This window comes from Diabrotica undecimpunctata, chromosome 4 (genome assembly GCF_040954645.1).
Source record: "Diabrotica undecimpunctata isolate CICGRU chromosome 4, icDiaUnde3, whole genome shotgun sequence".
Taxonomy (NCBI): domain Eukaryota; kingdom Metazoa; phylum Arthropoda; class Insecta; order Coleoptera; family Chrysomelidae; genus Diabrotica; species Diabrotica undecimpunctata.
Window position 1 is genome coordinate 89,586,232 of NC_092806.1, and position 26,316 is coordinate 89,612,547.

Below are 26,316 nucleotides of genomic sequence, written 5' to 3' on the forward strand. Positions count from 1 at the left end.
ATCTTCTTAAAGTTGCCTAGTTAAGTTTACACAAAAACTGGAGTGTTAATCGCGCTGATCTATACAAGACTGCGACTGAGGTGCGTGTCGTCTCGTAGCTTTGCTTCCCTTAACTTATGTCTCATATGGGCGTTGTGTACAGGGCCGTATCATGGTTACTTATATAAGACATACACACACGTCAATTAAAGAATTAAATATAAAATAAAATAATAAGAAATACTTAATAAAAAATTAAAATATGTGTGGAGGGACGTAACAGAAGTAAACAACCGCCCAGATCTTCCAAATATGTGTCGTTCATTATTATATAAATTCTTAAAGCAAATCAATTTTAAGTAAGTAAATATAGGTTAGCCACAATTATATAGTAAATAAAACGTGCAACCCAAAAAATATATTATGTCTAAATTAGGGAATCACTTAGAAGATAAAGAGCTTTAAAAATATATAAAAATTACTGAAAATATCAATTTTTTTTTTCTGTTTTTTTTTTCTTATAAATTTAAAACTATTCATTTTGGAGCAAAGTCGTACAAAAATAAAATAAAGATAATGATTAAATTTTCTATTATACAAATAGAGGTTAAAAATATCTTAATTTATTACCCTACTGCAAAATAGCAATAAATACCATTAATCCATTAATCATTTCCATGAATCCATTAATCCTAAAGATGCTTTAATGTTGTTAAAAATAAATTAACAAAATATAACTACTTATTTTTTTCCTATGTTGTAGACCTTTTAACGCTCTAAATGCAAATTGTCTCATTTGAAAGCTGTATAATTAGTTAAACAAACTTTGTTTAATTAAATAGTCTTTATTTGATCAAGGAAATATAAACACAGATGACATATTCTTCTGGGGCGAAATCAGAACCGCTGAAACTGATAAGTACCCCGCCCGGTAAAAAAATTAACAAAAAAATTTAATTTGTTTAAACAAAGATTGTTTAAATAATTATCCCAAACAGCACAGTACGTTTTGAGTACGTATAATTTTGGTACTGTACGTACATGACGTAAAATGTACGTTTTAAGTACGTACACTGGGGTAAAAGTAAAACGTACTTTACGTACGTTACATCTTAAGTATGTACCATGAGAAAGAAGAGCTAAAGCATATTTATTATGTTAGGTTACGTTAACCGGTTAACCTAACCTAATTTATTTGGTTAGAATTAGAAATTATCCAAGTTGCACCTCGTGTACAGTTTTAACGTTTTAATTTGGTTTTAATGTGAAAATTGATTGCAAGACACAGTTTCATTTAGAATGCCCTTTTTGTTACTTATTTTTTGTGTTTGTGCTAGTGTGGTTTCCTGTTCTTAGTCAGTCGAGTGTTTTTTTTAACTTATATAGTCATACTGAAAAATTTATTTTTGTGGGTGAGGAAGTTAGATAAATAAATTATTAAATAAGAATAAGTATATTTAAAACAAAATCATTTGGTAAATTTTAAGATTCATAAGTTTTGCTTGTTTTTGTACTTCAACTATTAATTTTTTTCATATTGGTATTTTAGCAATTAATTAATTAATTTAGGTATCTATTTTAAATTTTAGACATTTCATCAAATAGTAAACATTACAAAAATGCTAAAAAGCAATTGAAACGATTTAATAAGGAAATGAATGTGCTAAAAATATCTAGTTTTACTATTTCAGAGAAAAGTGATAATACTAGTTTAGATAATAAAACTATGGATATGACAGACACTAATGATAATTCAATGGATGTTTTTGAAAATTTAGAATATCATCCATTACCACAGTCTCTTTCAGACACACTCTGTTTTGAATATGAGAATATAGCAGAAAATAATTTATTATTAGGAGATGAAAAATGTATTAGTGATACTACCGAGGATACTACATGTAATAAAAGTCTTACCAGTAGCTTATCAGAATGGTGCTGTAGGAGGATACTACATGTATTAAAAGTCTTACCAGTAGCTTATCAGAATGGTGCTGTACACATAATATTACACATGTGGCTATTAATGACCTTTTAAATATTTTAAAACCATATCATCCTGAATTACCCCGAGATGCTAGAACTCTGTTACACACTCCAAGGAAAACTATTCTACAACCAATAAATTCCGGTCACTATGTTCACTTTGGATTGAGAAATTGTTTGCAAAAACTACTGTCTCAGTATTCTGGAAAAGAGTCTCTTGATACTGTAGAAATTTTAATTAATATAGATAGTCTTCCAATTTCAAAAAGTTCATCCAGTCAAGTGTATAAAATTTTATGCAGTTTATATCCAAAACAGGGGCCAGTTGATATAGTTGGTATATATCATGGTTATGAGAAACCCAAAGATTGTAATTTATTTTTAGAAAAATTTGTAAAAGATGCCATAAAAATAATTAATAATGGTATGAAAGCAGAACTTATTTTATTAAAATTAAAGGTTTTATTTGTGATGTTCCTGCTAAAGCATACATTACATGTACTAAAGGTCATTCTGGTTACATGTCTTGCAGTAAATGTGACATTGGAGGGGTTTATACTAATAGGATTTGTTTTCCTGACACGAAGAATTTTCATTTGCGCACTGATTCTCAGTTTAGATTAAAAGTTCAAGAGGAACATCATACAGGTACAACATGTCTTGAAAATATTCCCCATTTACATATGGTAAAATCATTTCCTCTTGATTACATGCATTTGGTTTGTCTAGGGGTTTTCAAAAAAGTGTTAGTCTCTTTATGGCTTGATGGAAAACCAATAGCCAAACTTCCTTTTACTAAAATAATACAACTCTCCACACTTTTAATTGAACAATCACCAAATATCCCTAATGAGTTTAATTGTAAACCAAGAAGCATTTCTGAAAGTAAGAGGTGGAAAGCTTCAGAATTTAGGCAATTTCTGCTCTATACAGGACCTGTTGTTTTAATTGATATACTATCAAAAGATAAGTATAAAAATTTCCTTGTTTTAAATGTAGCAATAACTATACTTTCATGTTCAAAACATTTTAAATATTTAGAATTTTCCAAAACTTTGTTAATTTATTTTGTTAAAACTTTTATCATACTATATGGGAAATATTATGCCTCACATAATATTCATAACTTGCTGCACTTAGTTGATGATGTTAAATTATTTTGTCCTCTTGACAGATTTAGTGCTTTCAATTTTGAAAATTTTATGCAGAGAATTAAAAAAATGTTGCGGAAACAGGATAAACCACTTCAACAATAAATAAATAGAAAAACTGAGCTTGATATGTTGCAAAATCAAGCAAATGTAGAGCAACATAGTTTTCCTTATTGTAGTAAGCCTCATTTTAATGGACCATTAGTACATAACAATGAAACTACCAATCAGTTTAAAACCCTTACTTTTAAAGATTTTATTTTGATAACAAAAGAACCAGATAATTGTTGTATTTTAAATAATGGGAACATTATAAATATATGTAATTTCATATTAAGAGAGGATAATCAAATAAATATTTTGGGATATGAATACTTAGAGAAGGACAACTTTTATGAAGAACCATGTAACTCTTCAAATTTAAATATATTTCTTGTTAATAAAAAAATTAGTCCCTTGAGTGTGTGGAATATAGAGGACATTTTATGTAAATGTGTAAAACTAATGTTTAAAAACAAATTTGTCACATTTCCTCTTTTACATATAGAAAAATAGATAGAAAAACTTGTACTTACAAAATTAAAAATAGTTTTAACTAGTTGTGTGTTGTCACACATGATACTTTCCCTTAAACATGCATATCTAAGTAGGGATACATTAGTCAAGATTATTTTATTTAATTTTCATCATTTTGTTAAAATTTGTAATTGCCACATGTGCACATCTTTAAGTTTTATATTTTACAAAAACAATATAAACTTCTGATAAGTATATATGCAAAATTTGATATAAAATTGATTATTTTTAAACCATAATATTTTGTAAATCCCCTTTCAATGTACAGCTATGAGTTTTATAATATTTTTAAAAATTATGTGACTTTACAGTATGTACTACTGTACTAAATTTTATATACATTCACTATTTAAACAGTTCGTTATCATTACATTCTTAAAAAATTTGTTTCTTGATAGAGCCTCCTTAATTTGCACCGGTGTTTGAGGGAAAGTAAAAAATGATTATTTATAATTTATTTATTTATTAAACTTCTTCAATTTTTGGTCTGTAAAAGACATTGAATATGGCTGACAAAGAGACATGGACTGTGGTAAAATTTTTGGATGAGTCTTCAGTGGCTGGTGTGCCCACAAAATAGATATTTGAGGACAAATGTCTTTGGCCCCCATTCATCGCTGAAAATCTTAATTCAGCAATAAAAAACCAAAAAATTGACACTTGCTGGCCATCTCACAAAGTGAAAGTTTTTAGGAACTCAACTTTTGGTAAGGAGCAATGACATTGTTAATATTGTAAATTGGTAATAAATTATAATACTATTTTCAGATTCATATGAAATTGCTAGGGCCAAAGCAAAGAAAGCTGAAGATACCAGTGACCTCAGTTCAACAGATACTGAGAAGCACAAAAGAAAAACGAAAAAAAGAATAATATATTCTTCTGAACAGAAGAATATATTTCAGAACAGGGATCTGAACTATCTGTTCTACCTAGCATGCCATCTCTTCCAAAAAAACAGAACATAGGTAATAATACAGGATGAAAATCTTAATGTTTGGCTAATCAAAATTTTTTTGTTTCAGAAATAGATGATCATATTTCAACAGAAACATCAGCGGAACTCTGTTCACCTAAACGAAATGTAACACCATCCTCAACAAGAAGCAGTTTAATTTCAAAACCATCCAGCTCAACAAGGTGTAACTGCTACCCCCATCATGGTACTTACATTTTACATTGTTTATTAAATTTTGATTTCTTTCATCATAATTTTTTAATTTTTCTCTTTTAGCTGAAGTTAATAACGAAATTTTGAGGCAACTCTATTTTTTAAAAAGTGTAAATCTAGAGTTACTTAAAGAGGTTAGAAATATCAAAGCTAACACTGGAAATGAAGATTTATGTAACATGGTACCAGTTCTTTCCAATTTAAAAGTACCATGTGACACTGTCGAAGAATTGCAACAAATAGAAGATGTTTTAAAGATTTCAGAGAATTTTAAAAATATGGTATGTATACTTAATTAAAGATCTTTTTATTTAATTTCTAATTGACTATATATATATATATATATATGTATATATATATATATATATATATATATATATATATATATATATATATATATTGTTGTGATCTGCTTTATGATGTTTTATTATTAATTAACACTAATTTAATTAATCCAATTATTTAATTAATTAATTCACTAATTTATGCAGAGTCATACAAATCAATTACTATTAAAAATTCTCAGGGTGCCTTCTTAATTTTACTTTAATCAGTTTACTTTATATATCTCTTCTAGTGGGTTCAGTATCTCCTAGTTGCTTATAATCGAGATAGAACAGGAAACGGAACTAACATTAAAACAACATAAATATGCACACAAATTATTATTTATTTTCAATAAGCAATACGATGAATATTAATAAATAACTTTTGTGGGCAATTATCTTTCCCAACAAACTCCTATACTCTAAATTTAATTTTAATTACAAACTATCTATTGATCTGTTTTATAATAATATCTACTAAAAAAATGACCATATAAAAATATAATTTATTCACAAAAAAATAACTCTTTGAAACTTGGAATCTTAGTTCGCATGCTTATATTTGATTTTATCTTTAGAATATCTTAAAGTTTTCTTTCATTCAAATTATTTGACTGACCTTTATTTTTTACACCAATGATGTCTCCTCTCGATCAAAACCACAGTTCCTTCCTTGATTGATTATGTCCGGCTACCATCAAATCTTTCCCGTTCTCAGCATCGATCCAAACCGCATACCAGCATACTACTCCTCCGAAAACACAAGCCCAAGCCTCTTTTGACCGGTACTCTTTATTCATAAATTCTCCTTTCTTTCTCAATTATATCTCGTGGACTATGCAGACTCAAAAGAGGTATTAATCTTCTCGATTTTGATCTGCTCTCAGCTTCCACCTTTTTCACTCACAAATGTAAACACTGGTACCCAGATTGACTACACGAAAACACGTCTTCTCTTCTGGTCTGCCGGTAACATAATCTTTTCAATCTCCCCAGACAACCTTCTCAACTCTCTCATTCCCCATCATTCCTTTTTAACCAATCATAAGCATTCATCTTTCCCACTAATTTTCGATTTAGAAAATTTCCAACATAATATTTAAAACAAATAAACTACTTTCACTCAAATTACTTTTCAGAAACCATTAACAATTTTGCCTTTTTCAAAAGAAATAAGTTTCCAAATTCTTGTTATCTCATATCTAAATCTAATTCTTATTTACTTTCGAAAAATGCCCACCGCAAAATACAATTACAAGTTTATTCTTAAATCTATAATGATACGGGTTCCATTGTCCTTTCACTATTCACTCAGTCTTTCAAGGAAAAACTCGTCCGGGTACCGCCACGGAACAATGTCTTCTCTTATTCTAACTATTACAAATAAGTACAGGGTTGTATTTTAACTTATATGTCCGCGGTATATTAAGATAATAAAAAAACTCTTTATTCTATTTCTGATTGATAAACTGATCCATAACAATATATATATATATATATATATATATATATATCTATGGCATAAAGTGGACTCCGCCCATGTTAAAATTCAGGTTCAATTGAGCTCTGTGGTCAAGTGGATACCGATATACGGAGCTTACTTGACCATTCCATAATATTGGTTCTGTCGATTCATCAACATGTAGAGTTTAATAATTTATAAAAATTTTTTGGAGCCCGTAAATACCCTTGTATCATGAATGTATATCGTTTAGTTTACGTGTATATATTATAGGGGTCGTTCAGATCTTCTTCAATGTATATTTGAACCATACGTTTATCGGTTTAAGTAAGCTCTGAGAGTTTGGTAACTTTGTGATTATACCGTATATTTTCAACATATACCCTGAACGGTTCATATGGGCTCCTTATTTTTATCTACTGTTCGTAGACAGTGTAATCTAATACGCATTACACTGAGTAACAGAGGATATCTTATTACCTGATATAACTACGTACTAAAAGGTATCTGGTTCTTTAATAACAGGTATATAGATACAAAAGGATTTGGGTTTATTATTTAATGGAATATTCGCTTGCATAGGAAATTTTATTTTTTCTGCATTTTTAAAAATGTTCTTTTATTTAATATAATTTTATTAGTTCAATGCCGAACTCGATTTTTTTTTAATTACAGAAATTTCGTAATATATTTTGTTTACGTGAGTATGTCTTTGTACGTTTTATGTAAGCATCCGATTAATAAAAACTAATTTTATTTCATCCAATCTTCTGCGATATCTTGTATAAAGCTTTTTTATTATTTTAGTTCTGGTTTTATTTGTGTACTACATATGATATCTCGATAAAAGGTTATCTCAAAATAAATATGGTTAAGAGCTACAATAGATATTTTTGTGTTAAAATTGGTAGTAGTGTGCACAAAAAGAAAGAATGGTTAATTTGTCTAATAAGGTATATTCGGCAGCAGATGCATATAGTGCAAGCGTCAATGTTTTAAGGGCGGACGGATGTGCACCTCATTTTTAGCTGACAAGCTTGCGAACAATATTATTTCTGGTCCTCAATTTACCTTTTAGTTTTAAACAATAATCTGTGACTGACCCCGTGCGATACAAACTATTTTCAAGGAATTTATAGGGAGTCTACGTTCAACAATTTCATGACATTATTGGATGTTCAATTTTGTGAAAGCGTCTATGTTAGGGAAATTGAAGGAGCACACACGAACTTTTCAGGGGTTTTGGCTGAAAATTTGATTCATAGTTTATTTTTATTGTGCAATAATAGGTGTATCGTCTATATAATAGAAGTTCTAGTATCTACCGGTATGGATCGTTCGTTTGTGTAAATGTTATACAGTGTAGGTGCCTTTATGCTACCCCAAGCGAGACCGTTCTTCATCTGCTATTCTTACCATTGAGTGAAAAAAAAAATATTCTCTTGAGTAGGCATACGCAGACAATATAAGTGAGTTTGTTATCTAAGGGGATACCATATAGTTTTTGAAAAATATTCTGTAAGTTAAGGTGTCGTATGCGGCATTTAGATTGAAAAATACCACCACTGATACCCGATATTTTTCATACCCATCTTTGATTTAGTATTTGTGATGTACATCACTTTGAATAGCTGACAAAATAAAGATATTGGCCGATAGTTTTTGTGGTCGTTGGAGTTTTTGCCAGGTTTAAGCAAGGTAACAACTTTGGCTTGTCTCTAGACTTTGGGTATCTCCTAATTTGAATACAGTTGTTCATCATCTGGATAAGCCATTATAGTGTTTTTGGTCCAGATTTCGCAATAAGCTTTGTGCTCAGATCCTCAATGTCGGTATTTGTATTATTTTTCATTAAATATGTAGATGGTGGATCTAAGCTCAAAATCGTTAAAAGGTTCTCTCAGCTGACTGGTTTTGTCCTTTCTTACTTTGAGTTATTCTTTGCTTTTTTTCCGATAGAAATAGTATGTCTATATCTATAATGTGGTTTTCAGCGATCAGCTATATACCAAATACCCTAGGTTAGGCCCTATATGTGTTTCCTATACTAGAAATTAGTCAGATCCGTGTTTAGCTCATATGTCTGATAAGTTTAAGTAAAGTAAGGTTTCTTGATTTTTAGATATACCCTTAACAGTTATAGACATGTTATTAGAATAGTTGGTCCTAAAAGGACCAATTTGACAAAATCATATTAAAGGGGTGACTGAAGAATTAGCCGATTAATTAATTAATCATTACCCGGGGTATGCCCGATTGCGGTGGTCTTATTAGTACTTCAATCTTCCTAAAGGCTCGTTTTTTAAACCCCATAAGTAATGCGTAATCTTTTACTTTTTATTAAAAATTTAAATTTTACATGCCGTGTATTACTTTTTGAAGATATGTCGAATCAGATTTGTATAGTAATAATTTTAGGTTCTAAAGAGCATCTTTGTGGAAAATAAATAAGTTTGTGATATTTGTCACAACTCATATATAGATAATAAAAAAATAAACAGTTAAAATAAGTGTAAACAATCTTAACTACATACATCGGCGCCACTGTTCAGGTGATGGGTTTATCACAGATATCAAAGGTTACATTTTAATTCAATGTTCTATTTACGTATCTTCAATATTAAAAAAGTAGAAAAAGACATGTTTATGCTTTTATTTTTTTTTAATCTATTCTATTTTCTTTCGAGAGTTCCGTCTCTTTTGAACGACCTGTGTTCTTTTTTCAATTGGGCACTTGTCCAAAGCTATGACAAATACTTTGTCCTCTGCTATTCTACATTAATATGACATTCATTATTTTCTCTAAACACTCTGTCCTCTGCTATTCTACATTAATATGACTGATTTATTTTATCTTTCTTGCAACTATTTTAATGTTTATCCTGTGTATCTTCTTCTTCTACTTTTTCTTTTTATATAGACATAACTCTGTTTTTCAATGTGCCTCCAGTAAGTTGCCTTTCCATCGTTTTCGTGGTCTTCCTACTGATCGTCTTCCTATGGGTTAACCGTCTCTTGCCGTCTTTATTGTTTTATTTGTTGTCTTTCTCTGTCCCATAGTGTCTTACCATCAATTTTTCTAATTGTTTTCATCTCTGCTGTTTCATATCCTTTTTGCCCTCTCTGTGTCAGATCTTGTTTCTGCCGCGTATGTCATTATTGGTCTGATGACTGTTTTGTAAATTCTGCCTTTCGTTTCTTTTCCGATATTTTTATTTCTTCATAATGTTTCATTTAGGCAGCCTGTGGCTCTGTTTGCTCTATTCACTGGGTCTATCCACTTTAGTTTCGAGCTTTCCGTAGCTAGATAATGTGATGCCTAGATATTTAAGCTCTAACACTTGTTCTATTATATGACCTTCCAGCTCCAATTAAGATCTTAGTAAATTTGCTGTTGTAACCATGCATTTTGTCTCTTTTGGGGAAATTAACATGTTAAATTTTCTGGGGGTTATATAAAATTGGTGCAGCAGACGTTGTAAATCATTTTCACTTTGAAAGAGTAGTATTGCGTCGTCTGCACAGCAGATTATTTTAATTTGTTTTTCTTCCATTTGTTATCCTTTTTTTAGTTCTTATTTTTTATTATTTCATCCATAATCAGGTTGAATAATAGAGGACTCAGGTAATATCCCTGTCTTATCCCATTTTCACCTTCAATAGGGTCGGTTAGTTCTTCTTCTACTTTTACTTTTATTGTGTTGTTTTGGTATATATTTTCGATCGTTTTGATTTTTCCTAGAGGTATCTCTCTTGCGTACAATAAGGGGATAACGTTTTTTTAATTTGTGTATCTTCTGTATATCATTATTTCTTTTGTGTATTAAAAATTAAATTTTAGTTATTATTTCTTAAGATTCTCTTAACGTGTTTATTAACTGTCTTGTTTCATGTGCATCAAGATATGTGTGTCATGATAGATTGTAATGCATATTTCATTTAATGTAATTAAAGTGCTCTTTGCGTTTGTCAATTACTTTCTCACTTCCTCAGCGGTAGGTCTTTTTTTCCTCATCAATAACCTTATCCTCGCTCGATACAGCTATTTTAACCCTCTATAGCCCCGTGTGTACTCAAGGCAACAAAGGAGTTTTTGATGCAGAAAACTTTTTTAAAACAATTTCCGACTCTAGTATGCCCTCTGTTAATTTCAGGCAACATTTGGTTATACATTTTAATACACTCTATGAACCTATGACGAAACCTATATGGAAATGTTTAACAGTATGTCAAATGGACATGACTGCCTTATTAGTTTGTATTTTCGATCGTGATTTATTGTTATAAATTGTGTACAATTTATATAAAAATACATACAGAGGCATTATATCAGCATTTAGATATTGATTACCGTTGACACTTGTTTATTTTATTGTGTTGTTTCAGTACTATGATAAAAAACAGGTATGTTGCTTTGAATCCACACTGGACCATATTATTTTAAATTATTTCTTTAAGATGGATACAAAAACGTTCTACGGGAAAAGCAGTAAATATCCGAGGAATCCAAAGACTCTGACTTTGATAGTGATAATAAGAAAGTGATAATGAATTTTCCAGGTACTCAGATATCAATCGATCCAGGGTCCAATAAAATGGAAAAGGAAGATGATTTGTACGAAGCAAATTTAGACCAGGATACCAATTTAGATTTAGACCAAGATGAAGATGAGAGCGATACCGATAAAACAGAAAAACACACTGAACAAAATGTACTCAAAAGGTCAAAAATGATTGTAAAAAACATTCAGTGGAAGAGTGGTTCCCGAACAGTATTTCCAATTCCAGAATGGAAAGGTAATTTACCAACATGCAAATTATTAGAACCGGAATCCCCTCTACATTATTTTAAAAAGATGAACAAAGTAATTTGTATGCACTGCAAAAGAATATAAATAAACCATTGAATATGACACTAGCAGAATTAAACCAATTTATTGGATCTGTTCTACTGATGTCAATATGTGGCTTGCCAAGGACAAGATCATTTTGGCAGAAGGAAACACGTGTTGCTCAAATAGTCGATACTATATCTAGGAATCGCTGGGAAGAAATAAAAACTAAAATGCATTTCAATAATAACGAAAATATGGTCAACAATAATGATAAGTTATACAAAATTAGACCATTCATCAACGGTCTATTTTAAAATTTTCAAAGTATTCCAATGAGTGAAAAATTGTGTATTGATGAACAAATGATACCATTCAAAGAGGCACATTCTTTAAACAATATATGAAGAACAAACCCAAAAAATGGGGATACAAGGCATTTGTTTTGTGTGATAGCAATGGTATTGTTTATAACTGGGAATTATATACAGGAACTGTTAAACATCCTCTTCATTTACCGAATGTAGACACCAGCGGTAATGTAGTAATAAGATTGTGTGAGATAGTCAAACCAAACAAATACTATAAAGTATATTTTGACAACTGGTTCAATAGCATTCAGTTGCAGATTGAAATGGAAAAACGTGGACTGCAATATTTGGGAACTGTTCTTCCAAACAGATTGCCTTATTGCCATTTTTCTGATGACAAGAATATGAAGAAACAGGGCAGAGGTACTGTAGAAGAAAAGCACGCTACAGTAGATGGCATAAGACAAACAGCGTTAAAGTGGTACGATAATAAACCGGTTCATTTGCTTAGTACATTTGGTGGTTCTGAGCCTACTTCGTTAGTCAAGAGGTGGGATAAGAAACAAAAATCAAGAATTATTGTATGCTGTCCAAATTCAGTGCAATTTTATAATAAATTTATTGGAGGTGTCGATCTTATGGATTCACTAATTGCTCTTTACCGAACAGACATAAGATCTAAAAAGTGGTATCTAAAAATATTTTTTCACCTTTTGGATTTAGCTGTTGTTAACAGCTGGTTGTTGCATCGTCGTGATTGCGATTACTTTGAAATTAAAAGGAAAAACTAGTTGCCTTTGTTACAGTTTAAGTCCCACTTATGTAGCATACTGTTAGCAAGCAATGACCAGATCAAAAACAAAGGACGTCCCAGGCTCAGTGAAATTGAGAACGAAATTGTAAAAAAACAGAGGAGAGGATCTACTGCTATTGTACTACCAAAGGAAGTTAGGCTTGAATAAACCTTCCACTGGCCAGTAATTTCTGAAAAAAAGGGAAGATGCAAAAAACCAGGATGCTGTAATACTTCTAAAGTAATGTGCGATAAATGTAAAGTTGCTTTATGTTTTACAACTACAAATATTTGTTTTTTGAATGGCATAATAAATAAGTATATAACTTACTTCGTTAGTTTTTGCTAAACACTCCCAAAACTCTCTCCAAACGAAATTTAAAAAATCTAAAAAAATTACTAGTTGTAAATGGATATCTGAGCACATATACAAATTAAAACATTTTATATACAAACAAGTTTCGCCTAACAGCTGTTTTGAAAACAATATATTATGAAACGAATTGGGGATATTATATTACACAAACTAAACCGCTTGTCTACAAAAAAATCAAGAAAATATGATACGACAGGAAAGGCAAATGACTTTACAGCTAATTGCCACATAAATATCAATGTAACGCAAAAATACTTATTTAGATAAACGTAAAATGTTTCACTAAACGTTAACGAAAAATGTTACAAATAAAGGTTAAAACATGCTTTTCAATTCGCGGTAAAAGATTTAATAAAGTTCAGCACACAGTATAAATTCGTAACAAAATTCATATACCAGTAAACGGTACTCAATACAGCAGCAAAGTAATTTTGGCAACAAATATGTAGGTTGTACTTTACCCCATTGGAATCATAGTACCCGCTATGGAAAATGGTGTCTTCTTTGACATCCAGCAACCACAAATGTGAAATTAGGAACGTTTAATGTGAAATTAGGAAAATTCAATGAACCATTGATCAAATAATCACTATTATATACTTAATGAAAAATGTTGGGAATAAAAAAAATCATTAAGCTAGTTATTTATAGATTTTCAACAAACATATGATATAATTATAAGATTGTAACTAAAATGCTATGGAAGAGCTAGGCATACATAAGAAAATTAACTGCCAACTTACTTTCAAATGTCCAGTGATCTCAAACAGGAAGATGCCCTGTCTCCAATCGTGTTTACCATCGTTTTGGAGAGCATCTCCCGGAAAGCAAATACAGAAAATCTCACAGTTTAATAATTAAGGTCCTCATATTATACGGACCTTCGACGATGAGTTTAATATAGTAGCGAAAATAATTATTAGTAAGCAAAAAACATTAATACATTCAATAGAAAAAAGCGCAAAAAAGGGTCCTCCAAATCATCGATAATAAAAAAATTTATGGCTATCACTTTGAAATGTTTCATCGGTCTAAATATTTGGAGTTTAAGAGCACTTTTAACAAAAACACTACAAAAGAGAATAACAACAGAATACAAGCTGGCAATTGCTACGTTTTAAGCAAAAAAATTAAATCCAAAAATACATCCCGCAGTAAGAAAAATAAGAATCTACGTATGTAAGTAAAACACAAACAATGAAAAAATAAAATAAGAGCCGATTGAGCGTCGCAGAAAGAAATATATAATTCTGTTATGAATAAGATCACAAATCAATACAAAGTGCAAAACAATAACTTTAGCGTTGAGATTTAGTTTCTTGTACGACGGTGCAATTTTTATATACCTGTTTGACCTTAGCATTAGTTCCCGGTCGTAAAACACGTCTGAGGGCTTTTCTAGCAATCCTGATCTAATTAATACCTGAGTTTTACTTATATTGTTTTATATATCCTGATTTTAGTAGTTCGCATTACACTTCTGGATTTAAAAGTGTTATGAGGTGATACATATATCAGTTTGCTACCTGAATTTTCCCTTTTATCTCTTATGTGACAAGGGATTGGCACTGATCCCTGATGCAATACTATTCTCAAATGAAATTTATCAGTCTTATCCTCACTTGTTCTAACATTAGTTTTCCATTACTTGCCTTATGATAAAAATTGCATCCGTTGTTGATTTGCCTTGCATGAATTTAAACTGATTTCCTAATATTTCTGTATCCTACTATCAATTATTCTCTCCCACAGTTTCATGGTGTGACAGAGTAGTTTTAGGGCTCTATAGTTTGTACAGAGTTTACCATCTACTTTGTTTTTGTATACAGGTACTAAAATGTTACTTCTCCATTCATCCGGTATTCGCCTTACTTTCAAAATTCTATTAAATAGTCCTGTTAGCCAACTTGCATTTTCTTTTTTCATCTTATGTAGTTATCTATTTGATACTTTTGATAATCTTAGTCTGATATTTTTTCTTGTCCCTCCTTATATAATCTTCTCTTGTCTTTTATATTGTCTTAAACATCGTCTGAGTATCTATATTTACCAATTTTTAAGTCAATTTCCTGAGATTTTTTCTTCTGAGAAGTATTTTAGTTACACCCTCTTTAATAATTTTTTACACATTTCTCCAAATTTCATTATGACCTTTTTCCATATTCCAACACATTCTTTTTTTATTTCTGTTCTAAATTGAACTACTTTGTCGCTTGCTAACGTCAATTAATTGTTTTTGTGACTCTCCTCGATATTTTGGTTTTATTTCATATTTTACTTGTATATCTAGTACCAGCACTTTTTGCTGTTGGCTTACAGTTTCACTAATTATTACTTTAGAGTCTTTACATAAGGGATTGGCTTACGATCCATATTTGGAATTGATTTTGTCTGCTTTTGAATTGGATAAGTTGGCTTTTTCTTTTCTTAAAGCATATACTAACAGTGGACTAGGTATGGCCACTGTTAGCAGCATTCTTCTATAGCATTCTAATATTTCATCTATAGATTAAATCCGTATAGCAAATAGATATTTTTCACTTTCTCGGAGAAATAATATTCTAACATACAAAATCCTATTAAATTGCCAAAACCTTCCTTGCATATTTTATTCACTTATAAGGGACAGCAGCAATATCAGTACCATAATAAGGCGTATAGTCCTGGACTGGCTAATCGTTGGATAATAGGAAGAATGAGTGTAGCAGTTTTAATGTTTTCGGGACTGCTACCTGGTATCGGGGAGCAGAGATATCAGTACCAAGTTATTGCATATATGAATTGTTGCTTGAACTTTATTATTATTAAACAGCACTATATTCTATGGCACAAGAAACACTGTGTTATAAAACAGTCGAATAATATACAGATTCCCAATTCAAATATTCAAAAAATTAAAGAACAGCTTACTAAAATAGAAATCGCCTATTTAAAATGCAATACATTAATGGCCCAAGGTACCAAGCACTTCTAGCATATGGTAATGATATTGATGTCATAAGAAACTCTCTCCCGTCTGCGACATCTTCAACAAAGTGAAGAGAACACGAAAAATATTTTACTTAAAACCAACAAAATGAAAAACAAATACAAGCGAATCAACAGAAGAGAGCAATTCAATCTAGATCGTGGATAAAACAAGTGATGTTTTTATCTAAGGGGACGTCATAGAATTTTTGGAGAAATGTTCTCTAATTTAATATGTCGTAAGCGGCATTTAGATTGACAAATACTACCCCTAATACCTGATATCTTTCGTACCCTTTGTTGATTTTTGCAACAACTGGTACGTTATTACATACTTTACTAAGTATTACGAATAAAAATAAATAAGCAAGAAGAATGTAAGTGTACTATATTTAAACCAAGTGACAGAAAAAAGAATATTATACATACATGTACTTCTAAATTAAAAATTATATGCCTGACAAGGCAAGATACAAAAAACAATGATTTAACATTGAAAATAATGATAGCTTGCACAAGCGACAAAGTATTTAAAACAATAAGGCCGAACATATTATATGTAATTGTAATAGATATGTTGGCTAAAATTAAGTTACCATAAGACACCGAAATATTATATCTGGGTAATGACTCACTACTGATTGCTAGTATCTGCCATAAGTGTATCCATGTGTTTATGTGTATCTAAAGTATAGTAGTATATTCAATTCCCTATATTAAAAAATCGAAATATTTAAATTACGACAGTAAAAAATTATAATTTTAAGATTGATTGATAAATTATTATAATTTAAATTTTACTACTTGATGAAACAAATATTGCAACTCATACACTGTAGCAATCGAAACATCGGAACGTACATTTATAATATAATAAATGTTAAAATAGTGCCAATGCATTAAAAAAAAAATACTAGTACATAAAAATGGACACTTGCCTTTTCAAAGTTTATAATAAACACTAATTTCAGTTTATCTATAATTAAAGCAAGTAATATAAATTACCACCATAAAATATTTAACTACAATATCCAAGTACGTATTTGTGAAATTTCTCGATGACTGAATTGATTGATATTTAAATAAATTTGAAGTTCCAAAACGTACCTGCTGTAAAATTTAAAAATCTACGACTAATCAAATTATTGGCAACATCGGAGGAGTTTAGTTGTGTACACAAAGAAATGTATACGGATCCCAAAAGTGTTTTAACCTATTACGGAGTCCACTTGTCCACAAAGTTGTTTACTTTTATTGTCAATGAAATGCATTAAAACAAAAAAGAGTTGTTTACTTTTACTGTCAAGGATATACGTTTAAACAAAAAATCTATATTCTGTAAATATGTATAAAGCGTTATTTTGTCATTTTTGACTGCTTTAAATTGTCCACTATTCTATCTATCATATTTTCTAAAGATGTGAAACAGTTTTATGCTTCTTCATGTCAACCCAATACAATGACACTTGTGAATCATAAATTTTACATTTCCGACTAAGAATCATAAATTGTAAGAAGTTTATTGCGGGCGGCCCGCAGTTAAAAAGGGTATTTATTTATAGCTACGGCCGGGCCAAAACGTAAAAAATACGTTTTTCAATCTTATTTTCTCTCGTTATAAGCAAATTTACCTCGCTATAAAGGGTTTTAGTTCAATAGAAATTTCACGGGACATCTAATGTACCTCGTTATAAGCGAAACCTTGTAATAACCGTATTCGTTATAAAGGGAGTATACTGTATATATATATATATATATATATATATATATATATATTATTAATGTTGAGGGTCAAAGCTTATTGTAAATAATCTCAACGACAGTAAGTTACACTGACGAATTGAAAAAGGAATAAAACGATTCCGAATGCCAGACAAAAAGTCAAAGTCTAAAGAGTGTTTCTTTAACATCCTGTCCAACCTTCTGACTGCAACGCTAATAAACTAGTTGTTTGTTTATATTGACAGTCACTAATATCCAGATATATATATATATATATATATATATATATATATATATATATATATATATATATATATATATATATATATATATATATATATATATATATATATATATGAAAATTACTGAGTTCTCGGGAAGAACCGCGTTGAGAATTTAAAACTCGACGTTTCGGCACCCATTTTGGAGCCATTATCAAGAGGGATACGGTTCGGTTCGAGTTCGGGGTCTCAATCTGCCTACTCCCCTCACTCGAGACGTACCAGTATCGTGTTCTATATTGCAAGAACTGTCTCTCGGCACTGAGGTCTCAATCTGCCTACTCCCCAGTGTCGAGTGACAGCCGGTCTTACCCTGTGTGGCTGCTTTTATACTCGCTGTATGCGCGGGAACGGTATGCGCTGACGTGGTCTGAACTGACGTGGCCTGAGCGGTGTGGGCGGGAGGTCGCTGAAGAAGGGGTCGCCATGTTGCCGGCAATCGTTTCGCGTCATCGCGCGTGTTCAAGCTGTGAGGCCGTTTTTCGATTTCGATAGCTTCACGAATGATTCTCGCTTTTAATGAGCGGATGGGAGCGATGGTTTTTGCTTTTTCGAAATCTATTTTGTGGCCTGTCTGAATATGATGTTGAGCTAGGGCTGAAGTGGTATCGGAATGTTTGACTGATAGAGAATGTTCGTAAATACGGTTATGGATTCGTCGGTTTGTCTATCCTACGTATGTACGTGGGCAACTGGAACAAGCTATCTCGTAGACACCATGGTCTTCATTGGGGATTTGGTCTTTTACGGATCTAACGAGATTGGACAATTTGGAGTGAGTGGTGAAGATGGTTTTGATATTAAGAGGGATAAGAGTTCTACTGATCTTGTCAGTGACACCTTTAATAAAAGGTAGAAAGATTTTGGGTTGATCCGGCGGCAAGGTTTCTTTTTTGGATGGAATGGGGTTTAGAAGTTTTTGAATGCTTCTATTGATTTGGGTTTTGTGGTAGCCGTTTTGTAGGAGTGTTTGTCTTATTGAATTGATTTCGGATGACCTGTGATTGTTGTCGCTAAGTCTTATGGAACGGGAAATAAGAGTGTTAATGAGTGAATTAAGTTGGGCGGGGTGATGATGTGACTGGGCATTGAGATAGCGGTTTGTATGAGTGGGTTTCCGGTACACGGAATAGGAAAAACTGTGAGGTGGATTTTTCTGAATAAGAACATCAAGGAATGGCAAAGACGCTTCAGACTCAACTTCCATCGTGAATTGAATGCTGGGATGTATTCCATTCAGGTGGGAGAGGAAGAGATCTAATGTGTCTTTACCATGGGGCCAGATGACAAAGGTGTCATCAACGTACCGTAACCAGCAGGTGGGTTTGAGATTTGACGAGGACAAGGCTACTGTTTCGAAATGTTCCATGTATATATCTGCTATTACGGGAGAGAGGGGCGATCCCATTGGGGCACCTTTGATTTGACGATAGAAACGATTTTGGAACGTGAAATATGTATTAGACATGCAGTGTTTTATAAGACATAATGTGTCTTGGGGAATTTGATGTTTAGAGTCCAAGATGGAAATGGTTTCATCGATGGGAATGTTGGTGAATAAAGAGACAATGTCAAAACTGACTAGTATGTCTGAGGGCGAAATAGAAAAGTTTTTCAGAAGATCAATGAAATGAAAAGAGTTTTTGACAAAGGACGAGGCGTTTTCGGCTAATGGTTGTAAGGATGAAGCGAGATGTTTTGCCAATTTCTGAGTGGGACAGTTGTATGCACTGACGATGGGTCTTAGGGGAACATTGGGCTTATGGATTTTTGGAAGGCCGTATATCTTTGGAATTCGGGATGATTTTTCTCTGGGTATAAGAGATTTTTTGAGGTCTGGAGATAGAGTAGACTTATTTATAATGGATTTGGTCGTTTTTTCTAGATATGTGGTTGGATCATTTGGGACATGTTTGTATTCTGTGGAATTCAGAAGTTCGGACATTTTATCGAAATAGTTAGAAGAGTTGAGAATGACGGTGGCATTACCTTTGTCGGCCGGAAGGATGACGATGTCAGGGTTGTTGTAAAGTTCTTTGAGGGCACGTCTTTCTGAAAGACTGATATTTGAAGGTGGCGGTTTGGAAGTACGGAGAATTCTGGCGACATCTTGTCTGGCAACTTCGGCTTGGTCGGAAGGAAGATGGGAAATAGCTTCTTCAGTTTGACAAATAATTTTCTCAGTTGGAATGGAAAGAGGAGTGACAGAGAAATTGAAGCCTTTTGACAGAGCTTTGGTAGCTGAATCGGATATGTGAATATCTGAGAAATTATGGACAACAGTAGAAGGTTGTTGATTTGAAACGGGCGGTGGATTTTGCTGAGAGATAAGTTGGTCCAGTTTGCGTTTCTGGGTTTGGGTTTTGTTGTCAGAAATGTGTTGGGCTTTTTGGTGAGAAAGACGATCGAAAGTGTCCCATAATAATGGATGGATATTGAAAGAGTGGATGTCATTGTAGGTTTTAAGAAGTTGGGAATTTGTTGTATCTAAGTTGCGTCGGGTGGAATGAATTGAATTTCTAAGAAGCGAAAAACCAGTGGCTCTAAGAATTTTGGAAATTGATGAAGATTTGGTGTGATGTTTAACTTGTAAAGATTTTGGAATGACTTGATGGTCACGACATGATTTAAGAAAAGCAAGATCACAGAGAAGACGGTATTTGCGTGTTAGAAGATTAGAAAAAGATTTGGTAAGAATGAAAAATTCCTCCCCGTAGAGGCGAATAAAATCTATCTCCAGACCTCAAAAAATCTCTTATACCCAGAGAAAAATCATCCCGAATTCCAAAGATATACGGCCTTCCAAAAATCCATAAGCCCAATGTTCCCCTAAGACCCATCGTCAGTGCATACAACTGTCCCACTCAGAAATTGGCAAAACATCTCGCTTCATCCTTACAACCATTAGCCGAAAACGCCTCGTCCTTTGTCAAAAACTCTTTTCATTTCATTGATCTTCTGAAAAACTTTTCTATTTCGCCCTCAGACATACTAGTCAGTTTTGACATTGTCTCTTTATTCACCAACATTCCCATCGATGAAACCATTTCCATCTTGGACTCTAAACATCAAATTCCCCAAGACACATTATGTCTTATAAAACACTGCATGTCTAATACATATTTCACGTTCCAAAATCGTTTCTATCGTCAAATCAAAGGTGCCCCAATGGGATCGCCCCTCTCTCCCGTAATAGCAGATATATACATGGAACATTTCGAAACAGTAGCCTTGTCCTCGTCAAATCTCAAACCCACCTGCTGGTTACGGTACGTTGATGACACCTTTGTCATCTGGCCCCATGGTAAAGACACATTAGATCTCTTCCTCTCCCACCTGAATGGAATACATCCCAGCATTCAATTCACGATGGAAGTTGAGTCTGAAGCGTCTTTGCCATTCCTTGATGTTCTTATTCAGAAAAATCCACCTCACAGTTTTTCCTATTCCGTGTACCGGAAACCCACTCATACAAACCGCTATCTCAATGCCCAGTCACATCATCACCCCGCCCAACTTAATTCACTCATTAACACTCTTATTTCCCGTTCCATAAGACTTAGCGACAACAATCACAGGTCATCCGAAATCAATTCAATAAGACAAACACTCCTACAAAACGGCTACCACAAAACCCAAATCAATAGAAGCATTCAAAAACTTCTAAACCCCATTCCATCCAAAAAAGAAACCTTGCCGCCGGATCAACCCAAAATCTTTCTACCTTTTATTAAAGGTGTCACTGACAAGATCAGTAGAACTCTTATCCCTCTTAATATCAAAACCATCTTCACCACTCACTCCAAATTGTCCAATCTCGTTAGATCCGTAAAAGACCAAATCCCCAATGAAGACCATGGTGTCTACGAGATAGCTTGTTCCAGTTGCCCACGTACATACGTAGGACAGACAAACCGACGAATCCATAACCGTATTTACGAACATTCTCTATCAGTCAAACATTCCGATACCACTTCAGCCCTAGCTCAACATCATATTCAGACAGGCCACAAAATAGATTTCGAAAAAGCAAAAACCATCGCTCCCATCCGCTCATTAAAAGCGAGAATCATTCGTGAAGCTATCGAAATCGAAAAACGGCCTCACAGCTTGAACACGCGCGATGACGCGAAACGATTGCCGGCAACATGGCGACCCCTTCTTCAGCGACCTCCCGCCCACACCGCTCAGGCCACGTCAGTTCAGACCACGTCAGCGCATACCGTTCCCGCGCATACAGCGAGTATAAAAGCAGCCACACAGGGTAAGACCGGCTGTCACTCGACACTGGGGAGTAGGCAGATTGAGACCTCAGTGCCGAGAGACAGTTCTTGCAATATAGAACACGATACTGGTACGTCTCGAGTGAGGGGAGTAGGCAGATTGAGACCCCGAACTCGAACCGAACCGTATCCCTCTTGATAATGGCTCCAAAATGGGTGCCGAAACGTCGAGTTTTAAATTCTCAACGCGGTTCTTCCCGAGAACTCAGTAATTTTCATTCATCTGACCGCGGAAACTTATCCGAACATTTTATTCGCCTCTACGGGGAGGAATTTTTCATTCTTACCAAATCTTTTTCTAATCTTCTAACACGCAAATACCGTCTTCTCTGTGATCTTGCTTTTCTTAAATCATGTCGTGACCATCAAGTCATTCCAAAATCTTTACAAGTTAAACATCACACCAAATCTTCATCAATTTCCAAAATTCTTAGAGCCACTGGTTTTTCGCTTCTTAGAAATTCAATTCATTCCACCCGACGCAACTTAGATACAACAAATTCCCAACTTCTTAAAACCTACAATGACATCCACTCTTTCAATATCCATCCATTATTATGGGACACTTTCGATCGTCTTTCTCACCAAAAAGCCCAACACATTTCTGACAACAAAACCCAAACCCAGAAACGCAAACTGGACCAACTTATCTCTCAGCAAAATCCACCGCCCGTTTCAAATCAACAACCTTCTACTGTTGTCCATAATTTCTCAGATATTCACATATCCGATTCAGCTACCAAAGCTCTGTCAAAAGGCTTCAATTTCTCTGTCACTCCTCTTTCCATTCCAACTGAGAAAATTATTTGTCAAACTGAAGAAGCTATTTCCCATCTTCCTTCCGACCAAGCCGAAGTTGCCAGACAAGATGTCGCCAGAATTCTCCGTACTTCCAAACCGCCACCTTCAAATATCAGTCTTTCAGAAAGACGTGCCCTCAAAGAACTTTACAACAACCCTGACATCGTCATCCTTCCGGCCGACAAAGGTAATGCCACCGTCATTCTCAACTCTTCTAACTATTTCGATAAAATGTCCGAACTTCTGAATTCCACAGAATACAAACATGTCCCAAATGATCCAACCACATATCTAGAAAAAACGACCAAATCCATTATAAATAAGTCTACTCTATCTCCAGACCTCAAAAAATCTCTTATACCCAGAGAAAAATCATCCCGAATTCCAAAGATATACGGCCTTCCAAAAATCCATAAGCCCAATGTTCCCCTAAGACCCATCGTCAGTGCATACAACTGTCCCACTCAGAAATTGGCAAAACATCTCGCTTCATCCTTACAACCATTAGCCGAAAACGCCTCGTCCTTTGTCAAAAACTCTTTTCATTTCATTGATCTTCTGAAAAACTTTTCTATTTCGCCCTCAGACATACTAGTCAGTTTTGACATTGTCTCTTTATTCACCAACATTCCCATCGATGAAACCATTTCCATCTTGGACTCTAAACATCAAATTCCCCAAGACACATTATGTCTTATAAAACACTGCATGTCTAATACATATTTCACGTTCCAAAATCGTTTCTATCGTCAAATCAAAGGTGCCCCAATGGGATCGCCCCTCTCTCCCGTAATAGCAGATATATACATGGAACATTTCGAAACAGTAGCCTTGTCCTCGTCAAATCTCAAACCCACCTGCTGGTTACGGTACGTTGATGACACCTTTGTCATCTGGCCCCATGGTAAAGACACATTAGATCTCTTCCTCTCCCACCTGAATGGAATACATCCCAGCATTCAATTCACGATGGAAGTTGAGTCTGAAGCGTCTTTGCCATTCCTTGATGTTCTTATTCAGAAAAATCCACCTCACAGTTTTTCCTATTCCGTGTACCGGAAACCCACTCATACAAACCGCTATCTCAATGCCCAGTCACATCATCACCCCGCCCAACTTAATTCACTCATTAACACTCTTATTTCCCGTTCCATAAGACTTAGCGACAACAATCACAGGTCATCCGAAATCAATTCAATAAGACAAACACTCCTACAAAACGGCTACCACAAAACCCAAATCAATAGAAGCATTCAAAAACTTCTAAACCCCATTCCATCCAAAAAAGAAACCTTGCCGCCGGATCAACCCAAAATCTTTCTACCTTTTATTAAAGGTGTCACTGACAAGATCAGTAGAACTCTTATCCCTCTTAATATCAAAACCATCTTCACCACTCACTCCAAATTGTCCAATCTCGTTAGATCCGTAAAAGACCAAATCCCCAATGAAGACCATGGTGTCTACGAGATAGCTTGTTCCAGTTGCCCACGTACATACGTAGGACAGACAAACCGACGAATCCATAACCGTATTTACGAACATTCTCTATCAGTCAAACATTCCGATACCACTTCAGCCCTAGCTCAACATCATATTCAGACAGGCCACAAAATAGATTTCGAAAAAGCAAAAACCATCGCTCTCATCCGCTCATTAAAAGCGAGAATCATTCGTGAAGCTATCGAAATCGAAAAACGGCCTCACAGCTTGAACACGCGCGATGACGCGAAACGATTGCCGGCAACATGGCGACCCCTTCTTCAGCGACCTCCCGCCCACACCGCTCAGGCCACGTCAGTTCAGACCACGTCAGCGCATACCGTTCCCGCGCATACAGCGAGTATAAAAGCAGCCACACAGGGTAAGACCGGCTGTCACTCGACACTGGGGAGTAGGCAGATTGAGACCTCAGTGCCGAGAGACAGTTCTTGCAATATAGAACACGATACTGGTACGTCTCGAGTGAGGGGAGTAGGCAGATTGAGACCCCGAACTCGAACCGAACCGTATCCCTCTTGATAATGGCTCCAAAATGGGTGCCGAAACGTCGAGTTTTAAATTCTCAACGCGGTTCTTCCCGAGAACTCAGTAATTTTCATTCATCTGACCGCGGAAACTTATCCGAACATTTTATTCGCCTCTACGGGGAGGAATTTTTCATTCTTACCAAATCTTTTTCTAATCTTCTAACACGCAAATACCGTCTTCTCTGTGATCTTGCTTTTCTTAAATCATGTCGTGACCATCAAGTCATTCCAAAATCTTTACAAGTTAAACATCACACCAAATCTTCATCAATTTCCAAAATTCTTAGAGCCACTGGTTATTCGCTTCTTAGAAATTCAATTCATTCCACCCGACGCAACTTAGATACAACAAATTCCCAACTTCTTAAAACCTACAATGACATCCACTCTTTCAATATCCATCCATTATTATGGGACACTTTCGATCGTCTTTCTCACCAAAAAGCCCAACACATTTCTGACAACAAAACCCAAACCCAGAAACGCAAACTGGACCAACTTATCTCTCAGCAAAATCCACCGCCCGTTTCAAATCAACAACCTTCTACTGTTGTCCATAATTTCTCAGATATTCACATATCCGATTCAGCTACCAAAGCTCTGTCAAAAGGCTTCAATTTCTCTGTCACTCCTCTTTCCATTCCAACTGAGAAAATTATTTGTCAAACTGAAGAAGCTATTTCCCATCTTCCTTCCGACCAAGCCGAAGTTGCCAGACAAGATGTCGCCAGAATTCTCCGTACTTCCAAACCGCCACCTTCAAATATCAGTCTTTCAGAAAGACGTGCCCTCAAAGAACTTTACAACAACCCTGACATCGTCATCCTTCCGGCCGACAAAGGTAATGCCACCGTCATTCTCAACTCTTCTAACTATTTCGATAAAATGTCCGAACTTCTGAATTCCACAGAATACAAACATGTCCCAAATGATCCAACCACATATCTAGAAAAAACGACCAAATCCATTATAAATAAGTCTACTCTATCTCCAGACCTCAAAAAATCTCTTATACCCAGAGAAAAATCATCCCGAATTCCAAAGATATACGGCCTTCCAAAAATCCATAAGCCCAATGTTCCCCTAAGACCCATCGTCAGTGCATACAACTGTCCCACTCAGAAATTGGCAAAACATCTCGCTTCATCCTTACAACCATTAGCCGAAAACGCCTCGTCCTTTGTCAAAAACTCTTTTCATTTCATTGATCTTCTGAAAAACTTTTCTATTTCGCCCTCAGACATACTAGTCAGTTTTGACATTGTCTCT

General features: G+C 34.1%; 1 protein-coding gene across 4 annotated transcripts in view; it reads left to right on the forward strand.

The window, feature by feature from the left end:
- Positions 1 to 1,154: 1,154 nt before the first annotated feature.
- Positions 1,155 to 26,316, forward strand: part of LOC140439753 (uncharacterized) — a 39,917-nt gene continuing 14,755 nt past the window's right edge. The window contains exons 1-5 of one of the 4 annotated variants that reach the window (XM_072529890.1): positions 1,155 to 1,391; positions 4,091 to 4,399; positions 4,461 to 4,660; positions 4,718 to 4,855; positions 4,927 to 5,144. In XM_072529890.1, the coding sequence (XP_072385991.1) occupies positions 4,630 to 4,660; positions 4,718 to 4,855; positions 4,927 to 5,144 (387 nt within the window). In that variant the 5' untranslated portion in view covers positions 1,155 to 1,391; positions 4,091 to 4,399; positions 4,461 to 4,629. The other 3 variants (XM_072529889.1, XM_072529891.1, XM_072529893.1) reach the window with 3 other exon arrangements.